The sequence below is a fragment of the Lontra canadensis genome, unplaced genomic scaffold, assembly GCF_010015895.1.
Source record: "Lontra canadensis isolate GAN:19392208 unplaced genomic scaffold, GSC_riverotter_1.0 scaffold78, whole genome shotgun sequence".
Taxonomy (NCBI): domain Eukaryota; kingdom Metazoa; phylum Chordata; class Mammalia; order Carnivora; family Mustelidae; genus Lontra; species Lontra canadensis.
This window is the reverse complement of record NW_022631072.1, coordinates 6,885,805-6,902,913: the sequence shown is the minus strand read 5'-3', so window position 1 is coordinate 6,902,913 and position 17,109 is coordinate 6,885,805. Positions and strand designations below refer to the sequence as shown.

Below are 17,109 nucleotides of genomic sequence, written 5' to 3'. Positions count from 1 at the left end.
GTTCCTTGTGGCTTTTTAAATGGCTGTATTAAAGGGAGAATTATCACATGAACAGACATCCTGATTAACAGCGATTCACTATGGTGGGGGGAGGGGCATTCTTGACATAAATAACTCCATGTAACAAATATTTCATAAATTTTCATTGACCTTGCCAAATAAAATGTCAAGTGTCAATCAAAATAGGTACCTAAGAAAAAAGGATTGAATTATCACTTCAGATTTAGTGTGCTGTCTTCTGCATATTAACATAGGTATATTTTGAATTCCTAAGGTTTTGAAGAACTGTGCAGTGAAGTATTATCAAAGAATAGTTCTCAAGTGAAGGAGACGAGGCAGCAGAAAAAAGTCACTGCAGCTCCCGTTCGAAGTAACCTGGACCAGGGATTTGATGGGAGAGCTGGCAGCTACTGGTACAGAGAAACTGTATGGAGGGAAGGAAGCAGAGCAGCTAGTGAGCTTGGCGAAAACCTTAGTGCAGGGATTTGAGAATCTGGTAGATATAATAACGAAGAAAAACCACAACAGAGCTTTTACTATTACTCATACTGAAATTCACGTGGGGTTATGGTTGAGAAAGAGGTTTGTGGAATTTACATCCATAAGCAAGTGATAAACAGAAAGAGAAAGAGACTCTCAAAATAGCCAGTTTTCATGTTCTCCACAAATATTTGCGCTCACGTTCTAAAACTAAAGCAACCCGGCTTTTGTATTTTTATGTGTTTGCCTTCCATCTGTCTCTGCAACATCCTTTTTTTAAAAGATTTTATTCATTTATTTGACAGATCATAAGTAGGCAGAGATGCAGGCGGGTGGGGGGGACGGGGGCGGGGGAAGCAAGTTCCTTACTGAGCAGAGAGCCCGATGTGGGGCTCCATCCCAGGACCCTGAGATCATGACCTGAGCCGAACGCAGAGGCTTATCCCACTGAACCGCCCAGTTGCCCCTGCAACATCATTTTATAATACAGGTAGATAGCTGCTGCCTCAGAACCAACAGAGAGGGTAACACTCGGCCTTTATCATTGCCTGAGAGATGTAAGTAGGTAGTGCTTTGTTTTCTTACAAAATTATGTAATCTGTACTTATTGGTGTGTATTTTTAAAATACTGAATTATCTTAGTCCTTCACCTCATCCGTAAGATACAGGTTTCCAAGCGTTAGCGCGACATAGTACACGTGAGAATCACTGAAAGGGGGAAATTAATAGAGATAAAAGTAGCTTCTGGAATATGTACCCTTTTTTTTTTTTTTATAAAATTTCAAATACAGAGATGCCCTCAAATACAGATGTTAAGTTTTTCATTCATTAGCAGTTTTGTACCACTTGAGACTAAAAATGGAGTCTAAATCAATACAAGACGGGGAATATATGCAGCCTGTCAGATATTTTTTGAAAGTCCTTAAACTTTTGCCAAGTTTTCTTGGTTTATTTTTAGCTTTTGCTGGTTTTTTTCTTTTTGGCAAGACTGCTCTTATTTCTCATCAAGCTAAAAACAACTTAAAAGTTGAGTCACTTTAGAATTTAGTACAACAGTGATGATTGTGGGAGTGTTTATTTCACTTGCCCGCTTCACAAACTCCTCTTCTACATAGAGTGCACAGGAAGGTCCAGCTGCTACTTCCTACAATCTGGAAGAAGGCTTAATTACGGAATCACAACTAGACTGCTAATTTTTTAATGACTCTCTAGTGTCCTGAACCAGATTAGCAGTTTGCAGCTACATTCTGAATTAATCATTTATTTAAGTTTCTCTAATGATTACATAACTCATGGGATTGTTCTTTGTATTTATATGTCACAGCTGTGGAAACCTGAAGGCATCCTTTAATCCAGAGAGGTTATGTGATACAGTAGAAAAAAGCATAAAATTAAGAGTCACACAATCTAGATTTTGATTCCATCTCTGCCACTCTACTGTGTGACCTTGGATAAGTCTTAGTTCCTTCTCTCATATGTAGAAAGGAAAAACATCAGCGCCACTCACTTCACAGAAGTCATGTGGAATAAATTCTGTGAGTGCCCTTTGAAAACGTTCCGTAACAGAGATCAGTTGATATGATCCCTGTGTGACCTAAGTGGCACCGAGGCATATCATGACTTTCCCAGCATTGTCATTGTTACTAAGGTACTGAAACCAGATGTTTTGGTTGAAGATGGAAAGACCATTTTAAAGTCGTTTGCCTTTAAAAACAGGCAGTTTCCTTAAAAAAATAATTCATTTAGAACTTGCTTTTATTCTGTTTTTCAGTTTTAAAGTACCTTTGATAGCCCAAACTCTTCAGCCTAACTTAGGTGGCATCTAAGGAGGAGCAATGGATCTGAATATTGATTTTAGACTTTTAGACTATTAATAAGCTTTTCCTTTAAAAAAAAAAAAAAAAGGTGGTGGGAGAGGCCAGCCTAAATTGAGAATACAGCTCAGGGATCCTTGAGACACTGTCTGCTGAGGGCCTGGGCTCGCTCTCCCTCAGTGTTGGCTCAGCGTCTCTACCGTGGCCACTGCTTTTGCTTCCTAAACACATGATGTTTTGAGTAGCCTCACCTGACAAATAGATTTGCAGAACAGCAAGTAGATTCTTGAAAGGGAGGATTGTGATGAAATCGATATAAATCTCTGTTTTTAAAATCTCGTACAGCCTTCTGTTCTAAAATCTTTTCTTCTGGATGAGACATTAGTCTTTAACGTTTGAGGAACTCTGTAACTGAAGACAAACAATAAGATACCAACAGAGAGGAAATTACTAAAGGATTGTATATATTTAAATTACTGTTATCAGTCACCTGCTAGACTTGGAAGGTAAAGGAGGAGAGGGGCATTTAAAACCAGTATGTTTTTATTCTGTGAATTTTCTTTAATTCAAAAAAGCAGTATAAATCCAAGGTTGTCTGATATTTAAATCAATTCATTATCTTGATTGCCATGTAAACCAATACATTAGGAATAGATTTCTGTGACAAATCCATGCATTTGGTTTGGGGGAGGGAGTTTAATATATTATCATTATTTTATGCTAAATTTAGCGTGGTTCTTAGAATCAGCCTAAGTAGAAATTTTCCAAACAAATTAACTCTTATCTTGGGAAATCCTACGCTAATAAAGGACACTGTACTCACAAAGGATCCAGTGTGAAGCCTAACAAAAATAAAGGTACTTGCTACTCTCAATGAGTTCATCATTAAATTAGAGCTTATCTTTGTGCAATTACTTTATAGCTTGTTGTTATCAAGTTCTCAAATGAATTTGAGATTAAAGAATATTTAGAGTTTTAAAAACAAACAAAAATAATAAATTAGGGCTTACCAGTCCATAATGTAAAAAATAGGAAAAGGATGTTCCCAGTAAAAAAGTTAATGAATTCTTCCCTCCTTCTTTTTAATAACTTGCAACTAAATGTTGACCTTGGTGAAATTGTAGTTATAGAAGGAAGTGATTTTTGTTTGTTTGTTTGTTTGTTTTTTCCCTCATTATGGGAAGATGTCTCTCCCTGTTTATGCAGAAGATGACAGTCCCGGTCTCTAGTGCTGATGACAACAGCAGTCTTTCTCCACAACTTGGGAGAAAACTGTCAAGGAAAGATGGAGAAGGCCAGGCCTGGGGAAGTGATCACACTTAGGCAGCCTCCTGATTTACTTCATGGAGATGTGAATGAAAAGTAGGCCCTCTCATGGAAAGGGTTGGAGACTCCTACTCTTATGACTGAACTCTTAGCGTGACTACTTGAAATAAAAGGAATTAAGTTGTGAATAGAACCAAATCCACATTCTCACACGTCATAGTTTTAATAACTTCCAGGTATTCGTAAGCTTCTTCTAGCAGTTTTAAGACCTTTAGCGAATAAAATCATTGAGAAACTGTATTTCATGTAATCTACACATTATAAGATCCAGTTTCAGGTTGTGTGCTCTGTTAACATGATTTAAAGGAATCTAGATAACTGATCCTAGATAAACTAGTGTGGACGTCAGAAAAAGTAATGGGTTATTGCTGCGGCCTTTCTCTCATGAGGGAGATAGAAACCAACTGAAATGTTCTGAGATCTAGGTAGCAGGTGGGAGCTTGTTTCCATGCTCTTTGCCTTTCTTTCTTCCCTTTGCATTCCTGCAGCCGATGAGGACTTAAGTTCAGCTAGTACAGAGGTCAAGAAGTAAGTTGATAGAGAATCTTAGTGACCACAGTTTGCCACTAATTTAGGAAGCACTCAAGCTAGCAGTTTGTTATAAAGTCCAAAGCATTCTATGTGGTCAGTAGATTTTGGGAATTTAAGATTATTTCATCTCTTTTGAAAATGTTAATAGTAGCTTTAATCATTCTGAATCAAAGATTTTAATAAAATAATTTTCCTTTTTTCTTCTTAGATCCCAATTTTGTTCGGACATTTCTTACAACATACAGATCCTTTTGTAAACCTCAAGAACTACTGAGTCTTATAATAGAAAGGTCTGTTAATGTAAAACGTTTAATCTTTTTTTAAGAGATTGAGCTAAGATTCTATGTTTCTCAGAAATAAATTGTAGGAGCTTTGAATTGTAGTCCATGAGTACTTTTTTAAAGAAATAACATCTCTTAAATGACCATTTATTTTATAATCTTTTTGTTTTGATTATTAAAGTATAAAAATAAGCATTTTTTTTTTCACATGGAAACCCAGTACTTGAAATTTCAAATTTATGGAATTAGTCAAGTTAAAGAACCATATAAAAATATATAATTTAGCTTCTGAAAATTTAAATTTTGATGACTTAGGTGTTCTAAACAGAACTTTTCAAATATATCACATGTTGAAGAAAATGGAGCTTAACATTAAGTGAACAAATACCATAATCAAGACAAGTGTTTCAGCCACCCAAGGAACAGTCAGCTCTTTAAGGGTTACCCTTAAAAAGTGTTATGTTAGCTGATTCAGAGTGATTACACAAGCCAAAAATGAACAGCAGTCCCATAACTTGATAATCACATTTATTTTTAGACTTTGCATGTATTCTTTATCCTTTATTATGTTTCTCATTTTTTTAAATATTGGCAAGTATTAATTTCTTTTTTAAAAATTAAAATAAGATCATTAACCTTTATATTATAGAAGCCTTACTTGTTTTCACTGATATGTATGTATATCCGTAGTAATTTTCACAGTTCTCTCTGTATTGTGCTGACTAGTGAAAAGGTGTATAGTTTTCTGTTTGTATACTCTGGTATTACTAGTATTTTCATTAGTTTGTTCTGTTTTATGTTAGGTTTGAAATTCCAGAGCCTGAGCCCACAGAAGCTGATCGCATAGCTATAGAGAATGGAGATCAGCCCTTGAGTGCGGAACTAAAAAGGTTTAGAAAAGAATACATACAGCCTGTACAGCTGCGGTAAGCAGTAAGGAAATAACTGAAGTGATGAAGTCTGTAGTGAACTTTTGTTTCAGAGTTGAAGTAAATAAGGACCTTTCCCAACCAAGGAGGAGGTAACAAGTAAAATGAGTGAAGTGAAGAGCAATTATCAGAAATTATTGTATAAATCTTAATTAACATAGAATCTTGAAAGTGGTAAGCCACTACTTACAAAATCATTTAATTTGCAAAGAATTACTCTGTTTTAATTTATACCGTTCATTGTGGTAAACACCTATGTCTGAGTTCTCATGTAATTCAGTTATTCTTTTGTGTTAATGCCATAGAGTATTAAATGTATGTCGGCATTGGGTAGAGCACCACTTCTATGATTTTGAAAGGGATGCAGATCTTTTGCAGCGAATGGAAGAATTTATTGGAACAGTGAGAGGTATGGTTTTTTTAAGTGCTTAGTTTTATATGTAATAAAAGTGCCAATGTGGTGACTATCAATTGACGTCCTTATTGTTCGTGTTAAGAGTTGTTTAGAATGGTGCCAGCACAACTGTTTGAAAAAGTTGAACATTTTCATGAAACAACATGTTGACCTACAAATTGCTCAGTAATCATCCTGTTGACCCAATGTGTTTTCATTTAGTAAATCAACTTAGTGATTACTTTGGAATTGGATAGAAAAAGTCTCAATTTATGCTGTTTTTCCACTTATCTGAAGCTATGTGTATCAGAGGACAGTTAGGAACTGGTGTGCCATCAGAACACCACTGCTGGAGACCGGCTGGTTCCCAGTTAGGGGAATAGAGCATGCATTAGAGAGGCCACAGAGCAGATTGAATTGAGAGCCAAGAAACAAGAGTTCTGTTCTGAACACTGCCACTCAAAAGATACATGACTTTGGGCAAAACCACTTTGATTTTGTAGACTCTGGTTTCCTCTTCAGTAACACGAGGAGAGCAAGACTCAGTGATGTCAAAATTTCCCTTCGAGTTTTAAAGATTCTATGACTGTATAGGTCTAAGAATGTCCTAGACAAACTTGATTCTAATTTCCATAGTGTACTGTAAATGAGAATCAGAAAATAAAGGGTTGAATAAGAGTACTTTCACACATAGTACAAAACGGCCACATCAAAAACGCACACTAACGTGAAGGAAATATCCTCTGGTGCTGTTTGGTTTATAAAATACAATGTTAATTAGATTAATAATGGATGTGTATCCTCTGTCCTTATGAATCCCATGTATGCAATATTTTTTTTTAATGGAAGATTATAAAATAATATTTTGAGCTGAAGTTCGGAACAAGAGAGGTGAAAAATCTATGAATGAATTACTTTCTATTTTTATTTTGAAAGGATATGGAAGAATATGTACCAGACTATTAACAATGGTGACCCATGAGATTGGGATAGGGAATGGGGAAATGATAAAGGGGAAGTTCCATTTTTTTATTTTGATCATTTGAACTTCGTAATAGCAAAGATGTATTTAAATATCACTTGTCTGATTTTAAAATATTTTAAAAGGATAAAATATTGAGTGAAAAGTATTTAAATGTTATTTAAAATGTAATGTATTTCAGGTAAAGCAATGAAAAAATGGGTTGAATCCATCACTAAAATAATCCAAAGGAAAAAAATTGCAAGAGACAATGGACCAGGTCATAATATTACATTTCAGAGTTCACCTCCCACAGTTGAGTGGCATATAAGCAGGCCTGGGCACATAGAGACTTTTGACCTGCTCACCTTACACCCAATAGAAATTGCTCGACAACTCACTTTACTTGAATCAGATCTATATAGGTATGTAATTTAACATTCAAGCTGAAAAATCATTTCAAAGGAATTAATATTTTAAATCAAATACTGGTATCTGCCTTATAGGGATGTTATAAGACATAAATGAGCTAGTACATGAAGTGTGTGGTAATACAGCCTTGATCCATAGAAGGTCTCCCCTTCTTTCACTCCCTGATCTGCCCACTCTGCCTGGATTTGCAGCTTCTCTCTGTCTGCAGTCACTCCTAGCTGGTAAAGCTAAGTGCAGATCCCAGCTTTACCAATCACTGGCTTGGTATCCTTGGGCAACTTTAGCCTTTTTGTTTAACTTTTATCACTCTCTGTCGGTTAGCTTCCTCGGGATTAAAATGGGGCTAATAATAGTACCTATAACTGGGGCTGTCGTGAGAGTGAAAATAGTCAGTATATATATACAGTGCTTAGCACATTGCCCTAAGCAAGGTCGGGCTCAATAAGTTAGCTGTTGCCCTTGTATTTGTGAACAGAAGTCATGGCCAGTCATAGCCTTTTTTAGTTTTTCTACGTTGACATAACTACCGTCTCAGTCCATTTCTCATTTTAAATGGGGACTATTTAGAAATTAGAATTGCAAACAACTTTTTGTAATAACTAAATGAAAAGAACTAAATTTATAGATCTCCATCCACTCCAAAGATCCTCACTATTCCCAAAGACTAATGTAAGAATCTATTTTATTTATTTACCAAGACCTTTCTGTGATAGGGTTTTCCCTGCTCCTTTAGAGGGGAAAAAAAAAAAAGATTTATGAATTGCAGTGATTACTATATCTTCAGTGAACTGATTATTATAACAGATACCATTATTTAAAAGAACCATCCCGAATTACATTGCCACCCTAATTCATTAAATAATATTTATAAGTGCTGGGAAAGATATTATGAAAAAAATCCCAATGTGGCCAAAAGCAAAATGTTACTATAAAGTGATTAAGTACACAGGTACATGCGTAAAAATATTTTTTAATCTATAGAAAAATACCCATAATTGTAAACTTTTGTTACACCTTGTTTTCATAAACCTTTCTGTTGGGAGTTAAAAGAAGGCTTAGGTGGGAGTTTAGTTTTATTTACCTCATTTACTTAATAAAACAGCATCCTAGAGGGAAAAGTATCATGAAGAATTATGTCTTGATTTTAGAGCTGTACAACCATCAGAATTAGTTGGAAGTGTGTGGACTAAAGAAGACAAAGAAATTAATTCTCCTAATCTCCTAAAAATGATCCGGCATACCACGAATCTCACTCTGTGGTTTGAGAAGTAAGTATCACCGACATTCTCACATTTCGTAGCAGTCAGCTATTATGATTTTAAATGCAGTTCTATTTGAATACATCTCAAGTTCTTTTTTGTTCCTCTGTTCCTCCTTTCTTTTGCACTGAGTGGCTAGTTTTCTAATGTAGCATTTTTATTTCATTAATGATTTTTTGAGGGTTTGTTTAGTGAACACTTTAAAGTTTACCATCTACATCTTATCAGAATTGCTTGAGATTTATACTAGCTTAATTCCAGGGATAGATAGAAATGTTCCTCCTATATAGCTGTATTCTCTGTCTCCCTTTTTGTGTTATTATCGTAACATGTATTCCACTTAATAATGATGCAGATCTAATAATATATTGTAACAGTTGTTGCTTTGCCATTTGTTATTACTTTCTTAGCCCATTATACTTTGCTCTCACCCACGGCCTCTGTGTAGTTATTGGCAATATATTATATATATATATATATATATATATATATATATATATCTTACAGGTCCAACATTACATTATGTACACATTATTTTATACAGTTGGTTTTTAAATCAGTTAAGAGAAGCAATAACAACAAATATGCACTTACAGTGTCTTACATAATCACAGATTTACTGCTACCGGGGCTCTTTGTTTCTGTGGATTTGTGCTACCATCTGGGGTTCCTTGCTGTCAGCCCAGAGAACCTCCTTTAGTATTTCTCCTACGGTGGGTTTGCTAGCAGCAGGTTCTCTGTTTTTGTTTATCTGGGAAAGTCTTTATTTTGCCTTCATCTTTGAACAATAGCTTTATCTTCAAATTAACTGATTATTTATTTCTTCTGCCAATTCAAATGTACTATTAAGCCCCTTAAGTAAGTTTTTTATTTTAACTGTTGTATTTTTGAATTTCAGAGTTTCCATTTGGTTCCTTTTATCATTGCTGTGTCTTTTATGATACTCTGTGCTGCACATTGTCATCCTATCTTCTTGTACTTTTTAAATCACGCTTTCTTTAATTCTGTGAACATATTCATAATCGCTACTTTGAAATCTTTTTCTGTTAAATCTGTGTCCTTCTCACAGGCTGTTACTGTTCCCTGCCTTTTTTTTTTTTTTCTCTCCAAGAATGTGTCATACAGTAGTTCCCCTATATCCGTGGCAGATTTGTTCCAAGGCCTCCGGTGGATGCCTGAAACCATGGATAGTACCGAACCCTACATACACTATGTCTTTTTCCTCTACATACATACCTATGATAAAATGTAATTTATAAATTAAGCACGATAAGAGATTAACAACAATAATAACATAGAACATTTAGAACAGTATAACAAAAGTATGTGTGGTTTCTCTCTCTCAAAATATTTTCCTGTACTGTACTCACCCTTCTTGTGATGCTGTGAGACGGTAAAATGCCTGCCCGACGAGATGAAGTGATGGGACTGCCCAGACAGTGTGGCCTGGCCTCAGGCTACTCATGACCTTCTCACGGTACCTCAAAACGATGATCATCTGTGGGCCTATCGGCTCCCTTCATTGTTCTCCAGAGCACCCTTAGGTTTGAACTTCCCCATAGTTGGTTGCAAGAGACAAGAGAGTAGAAGCTGTTTGAGCCTGCCCTCGAGCTCAGGATGACGGCAAGCTTCTCCGAAACGGTCCTGCTCTAACAGCCGAATGTGGGGCTTGGGGTGGTGCGTGAGGTCCTTTTTGCTCACCTCTCCTGGCACGGAACCGTGGCCTCAGGAACCAGGGAAATGTCTTCCCGGCATTCTCAGTGGGCCACATTCCCGTGAAAGCCTAGGTTCCAGGTCAGAGATGGGCAGAAGAAGGGCGTCCCCACTCCTCAGCGGCACGCCGCAGGGATTTAGCCTCAGCCGCGGGGCAGCTGGGGACTGGATGAGAAACGTGGAAGTCCTGTTCCTCCAGAGAAGAAATCGCTCCAGTTGGGAGCTAGGTGGGAAGGGAGGCCTGAGTTCTCGGCTGCGCTGTCTGGAGCAGACTCTTGCCCTCCGCTGCCAGAGGTTCTCTGAGAGGAAGGAGGGAGCGGGCTTGGTTCAAATGCCATAAACTCTTGCCTCTCTTGCTGAATTTTTGTAGATTTTCCTGAAGAGATGTTTCTTCATTTGCCATCTGCTCTTAGGACCATTTCCAGAGACTTTAAATGTTGGGGGGGGGTATTTATATTATGTTTGTATTTTTTCTACATGTGTAATTTGAGGAGTGGGTGAGCAGCACTGCTTACACTGTGATACCAGCAGTCCAGCATCTCAGTGCAGATTGACAGTTGGCGCCACCGAGTGGCATTTTATACACTGGCCATATTCTTTTTCTGAGTAATACGGGGTAATTAGTTGACTCATATTTTATAAGGGTGATGTGAGCTTCCCACGGATCAGACTGGAATTATCACAACAAGAGGCCAGTGACATAGGGAATGACTAGAGCCTAAGCTGGAATGTGGACAAAGACTTGAAAGCAGTTCCTAAAGAGAAGTAAGCATTCCAAGTCACTTGTGTTATTCTATGTTATTATCTCTTAGCCTCTAAAAAGTAAAACTTGGGGGGCACCTGGGTGGCTCAGTCATTTAAGCGTCTGACTCTTGATTCTGGCAGTCATAATCTCAGGTTCGTGAGATGGAGCCCCACGTTGGGCTCTGTGCTCAGCTGGAAGTCCACTTGAGAGGGTCTCCCTTTCCCGAGGGACCCCCCCCCAAGCCCCTGCTCTCTTGCTCCCTCTAAAATTTAAAAAAAAACTTAAAAAAAGTAAAACTTTAGAATTTTCCCTCTAAATGTTGCTTCCTGATTTCTTCATTATCAGATTAAATAATTAAGTATGCAGAAGACCTTTTCTATCATAAATAAAGTTTATGTCCGTAAGGATTAAACAACTGATAAGAGAGACTGTTTTCATCTCTGTTCTATTTTTTTAACAGATGACTGAAAAGAAGGCCTTTTCCTGCACTTTTTCCTTTTTCTTTTTTTTATAATTGTTGTAAGAGCACTTAACATGAGAGGTACCCTCTTAACAGATTTCTCAACAGTATTGTTCATTTATAGGCATAATGTACAGTGGATCTCTAGAAGTTATTCATCTTGCATAACTGAAATTTTATACATGCTAGTTGGCAACTCCCTATTTTCCCCTTCCCGTAGCTCCTGGCAATCAGCATTCCATGCTTCCATAATTTTGATTATCTTAGATACCTCATATGTATAGATTCTACAGTGTTGGTCTTTCTGTGACTGGCTTATTTCACTTAGAATAATGTCTTCAGTGTTCATTGGTGTGGTCACAGATTGCAGGATTTTCTTTTTAAGGCTGTGTAATATTCTGTCCTGTGTTTATACCACATTTTCTTTATCCATTCATCCATAGATGGGCATTAGAATTGTTTCCACATCGTGGCTATCGTGAACAAACACTGTAACGAACATGGAATGCTAATATCTCTTTGAGACCCTGACTTCAGTACTTTTGAATAAATAACCAAAAGTGGAATTGTTGGATCGATCATATGATAGCTCTGTTTTTAATTTTCAGGAACATCCATACTGTTTTCCATATTAGCTATACCAATTTGCATTCCCCTCACCAGCATATACAAGGGTTCCAATTCTGGCCTTTCCAGTTGAGAAGTTCTTGTTCGTTTGCTACAGTGGTTCTTAACCATGGATGTACATTAGAATTGGAGTCACCTATGGATGAATTATCCCAGACTTACCTGGTTTTTACAAAAACTCCACAGGTCATCTCAGTCTATATATCTACATAATATCAACTGAAATAGTTAAACAAAAGATGTAAATATATTTGTACCTTTTTAAATGTCCAGCTAACTAGTTAGCCAGTGTATGACATATTTGTAGAGATCCAGCTGCTTTAAACATGTAAACATGTTATGTTTAATTTGATAGCAAGGCAAATTCATTTTGATAGTTTTACAATAGTTTTTTTCTTGGTGGCAGGTTACCTTCATTGGAGAATAATGTAATTTTCACCTTTACATTTTAAAAAATGTTTAATATTGATTTATATTTATTTTTCTATGTATGTATTCTGGTCTTTTCTTAGATTATAAGTTGTTTAATATTACATTATCAAAAACCAAGTTTAAAATGCCTTTTTCTTTCCTGGTGATTAGTAAATTTAAAAATTCTCTCAAATATTAGTAAATGCTCATTGAGGAATTTCCTCTTCTTGAGAGTAATAATGCTTCCTTTTAGCTATTTACTGGAATTTACATACCTTCCAAGGATTCTTGGTATTTAAATGTAAAGTTTTTGACTTTTCTTCCTTAGTAATTGAAAAAATTTCATTCTTAATTATGGTAAAATACTTTAATTGACTTTCTAACATTTCAGTGCTTTTTTTAAAGAGCTGCTCCTAGAAATGTAGCTAATTATTTCTGTATATCAAAGAAAGAATCAATCACTAAAAGCTTGCAGTTAGATGAACAGGAGGCACAGAATTCTTGAGCTCCAGAATCAGTTCCCCTAGACCAAGCATGTACATTCAACAAGACATTAGGCTCATCAGTTAATTCTAATAGAATAGGAAAGTTAGGGACTGTTTCTGCTGTGTCCGTGTGAAACAGTGAAGAGCAGCATGTCCGGCCGAAGGCACTGCCTCATCATCCAGTCTCCTGCTAGTTACCCAGCCTCCTGAATATCCACACTGTGTAGTTCCTCTGTACCCATGCCCCCCACTCGACATTGTTTTATTTACTAAATTTCTTAGATCATAGCATTGTTGGGAAAAGTACAAATTTAATGCATTTTTTTGTCTTTGATTCCCAGATGTATTGTAGAAACTGAAAACTTAGAAGAAAGAGTAGCTGTGGTGAGTCGAATCATTGAGATTCTACAAGTCTTTCAAGAGCTGAACAACTTCAATGGTGTCCTTGAGGTTGTCAGTGCTATGAACTCCTCACCTGTTTACAGACTAGATCACACATTTGAGGTAGGTTTGTATAGGCGTTTTTTAAATGAAGGGTCAGAATTTTAATAATTGTGGTCTTCAGTTTTTAAGTGCCTCATCTGTCTTTTGAGTAACACTTTAAAAGATAAAATTGTCTAAATTTTGTATTGAATTGGTTGCATTTTATAAATAAGGCGTTCTCGTTAAAATGTATTCACAGGTCCTAGGCTAGGTTAGAAGATGAAAAACATTTTAGCACTTTATGTAACATATAATTAAATGCTCTTTTAATTGTAAGGAATTGCAAGATAAACTAGATTTCTCTCACACACAAAGACACACACACACACAAACACGTACACTCCCCATAAGTTTGTTCTAGGACCGATGGGGACAGTATCTTTGAAACAGTTGTTATCATTTCTTAGAATCAAACTGGTACTGTTGTGTTTGAGCTACTCTTAGCCCGGCATTTTGGGGGGAAACCTGTGATTCCTTTTGTAAACTTAGCTTCCTAAATATTGTTTTTTTCATTGTAGCAAATACCAAGTCGCCAAAAGAAAATTTTAGAAGAAGCTCATGAATTAAGTGAAGATCACTATAAGAAATATTTGGCAAAACTCAGGTCTATTAATCCACCATGTGTGCCTTTCTTTGGTGAGCATTTCTTGAATTTTTATTGTGTTTCTGGATAAAACAAGACATGTATTTCATTAAATGACTGAATATACATATGTGTAATATACCAGCAGAAAATATTTATTTAGTAAATAATTAGCACCTGCATCACCATAGAATTTTACTCTATTAAGAGGACTTTTGACGATCATGCCCAATATATACATTCCATTTTTTATTTCCATCTTGGGCAGCCATTTGATATCATATAATGCTCATTTGTGCTTTTATATTCATAGAAATATTTTCTGTTGAATCTTAATAAACCAAACACTCTACAGAAGAGTTATGGCCATACTCGTTTGTATTTATAATCCTCTTTCTTGTAAATAGTTTCACATAGCTAGAAGTCATATAGCGCGTGCATCTTTGAGCCCACATCTTTTGCACATCAAAACTTTGCCCTTTTTTCTTGCCCTTCTGCGCCAGAGGAAGGAAGTACCCTTTCCTTCCTTTTAAGACTGAGGCATGTACCATCTAAACCTTCACCCTTCGTGTAGGCGCCTCTATCCGAATCCATCACCGGATTTACTGTATTTCATAGCTTCGGTATCTCTTTCACAACTGGTTTCTTTTCTCTGTTTTTATATATATTCTGATGGTTCTTCCTCTGAATGCTTACAAATATTATGGTTTAGGTTTTACAAGTATTATGGTTTAGGTTTTTTAGTTCCTGGTATATTTACATCTAGCCTTTTCTTCCTCTACAGCTATATATTTTCCACAAAGCTTTAAGTTATAATGCACATAATTTTTTATGTGTTACCTCCTATGTTATGTGTTACCTCCTGAAATTTTTTCATTTAGCATTCATACTTTCCCATAGCTTTTGTTCAGGCTTTACAACCAACCACTTTTGTATTTATTTCCTTCTCATCTTTTTTGCTATGCACATTGTATATAGTCATAATTATATGACATGTACACATTATTATTTACTTCTTTAACTTATTGTAGCTTAAATACATTGTCATGTTTTATCAGCCTACATAATGTCATTTGTAATGGCTACATAATATTCCATAAAGTTGGTATTACAGTTTATTTAACTGTTGCTCTATGATTAGATACAAAGTTTCTAGCATTTTTGCTTTCCTAAATGATGTTATAATCAATATCTTCATATTAATGCCTTTCGTCTGTATTTGAGAATATTTTTTTGAACTAGATAACCAATCTAGCCAGATATTTTATATCTAGCTGGGAATTTCTCAAGTCAAAACTTCATCAGTCGGGGCGCCTGGGTGGCTCAGTAGGTTAAAGCCTCTGCCTTCGGCTCAGGTCATGATCCCAGGGTCCTGGGATCGAGCCCCACATCGGGCTCTCTGCTCTGCGGGGAGCCTGCTTTCTCCTCTCTCTCTGCCTGCTTGTGATCTCTGTCTGTCAAATAAATAAATAAATAATCTTTTAAAAAAAAAAAAAACTTCATCAGTCTGCCTTTTTTATTTTTATTCTTGGATATATAGTATTTAAAATTCTATAATCTGTCCATCTTTCCCATTAGGATTTCTGTTGTTTCTAACCTTAGAAAATTTTTCCAGGCTAGTAATTTAATATTGCAGCCATATTTTCTTCTGGCTTTACAATTATATTTAACTCTTTAATCAAAGTCTCTTTTAGATATCATATGAAACCTTCAAACTTATGTCTCCACCAAATTATTTGTTGACTCATGTTTATCGAGTAATTCTCCTTATGCCCATTTATATATGGTACCTCTTTCTTTAATAAATACTGTTTCCCATTAACTTCTTATACTGGTGCCCCAGTTTTTAATGACTGACACTTTATAATTTGTGATTCTCAACAAGGAGCAATTTTTGCCCCTCAGGGAACACTTAGCTATGTCTGGAGACACTTTTTGTTGTACATGGAAGGTGCTAGCGGCTTCTAGTGGGTAGAAGGCAGGAATGTTGCTAACATCCTACAGTGTACAGGACAGCCCCTGACAACAAAGAATTATCCAGTCCAAAAGGTCAGTAATGCCCAAGGCTTAGAAACCTTGCTTTATAGCTATTCATATATGACAAAGTTGGTTCTTCAATGCTGCTTCAGTATTTTCTTTGCCAATTTTGTCTCTGAACTTTAAAATGGGGAAGGGTGATAATTCCCCAAAATACAGTTACAACTGTCTATCAGTTAATTTGGAAAGAACATTTATGATACTTAACTTTCTCCTAAGTACTTTTGGTTGTGAATGGTATTCATTTTTTAATAATCAGTTACCCTTAAATCTAAGAATTTTTAATTTCCTTAAATTTTCTAAATATTTAATCATGTCTCTTCCTTTGATCTTATTTCTGTGTTAGGCTTTACGACATTGATTATACCTTCCCAAACAAAGATTAGACAATAATGATAAAAATAGGTAGTTCTGTTTTAATTTCAGTTTCAGTGGGAATAAGTGTAATTCTGCTATTTGCTTGATTAGAGGCTTTTTATTATGTTAAAGTTTCTTCATAGTTACCTTCTGTGTTTCTGTTAGCAAATACATTTACTTTATAATAGTTTGCCATCTTAGCAGGGGAAAAATAATTTTTCTTGCTTGGCACATTAAAATTATAGATTTACTAATCCTGAGCTTTCCTATTTACTAATATTAAACCTTATTTATTCATAATAGGTTGATCTTTTAAGTGTACAAATGAATTCTATTCATTATCATTTTATTTGGGATTTTTATATTCATCTACATAAACGAGATTGGTCTGAGATTTTTCTTTGTGCTATGTTTATCAGCTTTTGTTATTTTAGTTATGTTTACTTTGTAACATGAGTTCAGTAGCTTTTCATCTTACTCTGTTCTGGAATGTCATGAAATGATCTAGCCTTTACTCTGAAAGAGGACAACAGAAAAACCATCTGGGCCTGCAGTCTTTTGTAGGATGTAATTCTTTTTTTTTTTTTTTAAAGATTTTATTTATTTATTTGTCAGAGAGAGAGAGTGAGCACAGGCAGACAGAGTGGCAGAGGGAGAAGCAGGCTCCCAGCGGAGCAAGGAGCCCCGATGCAGAGCTCGATCCCAGGACGCTGGGATCATGACCTGAGCCAAAGGCAGCCACTTAACCAACTGAGCCATCCAGGCGTCCCAGGATGTAATTCTTTAGCAACATTTTCATTT

The 17,109-nt window shown here is 36.0% G+C and overlaps 2 protein-coding genes across 3 annotated transcripts in view; one reads left to right on the top strand and one right to left on the bottom strand.

Moving 5' to 3' along the window:
* The window catches only part of SOS1 (SOS Ras/Rac guanine nucleotide exchange factor 1), a 149,225-nt gene that overhangs the window by 111,407 nt on the left and 20,709 nt on the right, over positions 1-17,109 (top strand). For both annotated transcript variants that reach the window (XM_032881959.1, XM_032881960.1), the window contains exons 11-17: positions 4,360-4,441; positions 5,236-5,358; positions 5,667-5,770; positions 6,919-7,141; positions 8,297-8,416; positions 13,190-13,352; positions 13,850-13,967. In XM_032881959.1, coding sequence (XP_032737850.1) covers positions 4,360-4,441; positions 5,236-5,358; positions 5,667-5,770; positions 6,919-7,141; positions 8,297-8,416; positions 13,190-13,352; positions 13,850-13,967 — 933 coding nt within the window. The remainder of the gene's footprint in view (positions 1-4,359; positions 4,442-5,235; positions 5,359-5,666; positions 5,771-6,918; positions 7,142-8,296; positions 8,417-13,189; positions 13,353-13,849; positions 13,968-17,109) is intronic.
* The window catches only part of ARHGEF33 (Rho guanine nucleotide exchange factor 33), a 116,380-nt gene continuing 101,652 nt past the window's right edge, over positions 2,382-17,109 (bottom strand). Inside the window, exon 19 of the mRNA XM_032881964.1 lies at positions 2,382-2,705. Within this exon, the coding sequence (XP_032737855.1) occupies positions 2,624-2,705 (82 nt within the window). The 3' untranslated portion in view covers positions 2,382-2,623. The remainder of the gene's footprint in view (positions 2,706-17,109) is intronic.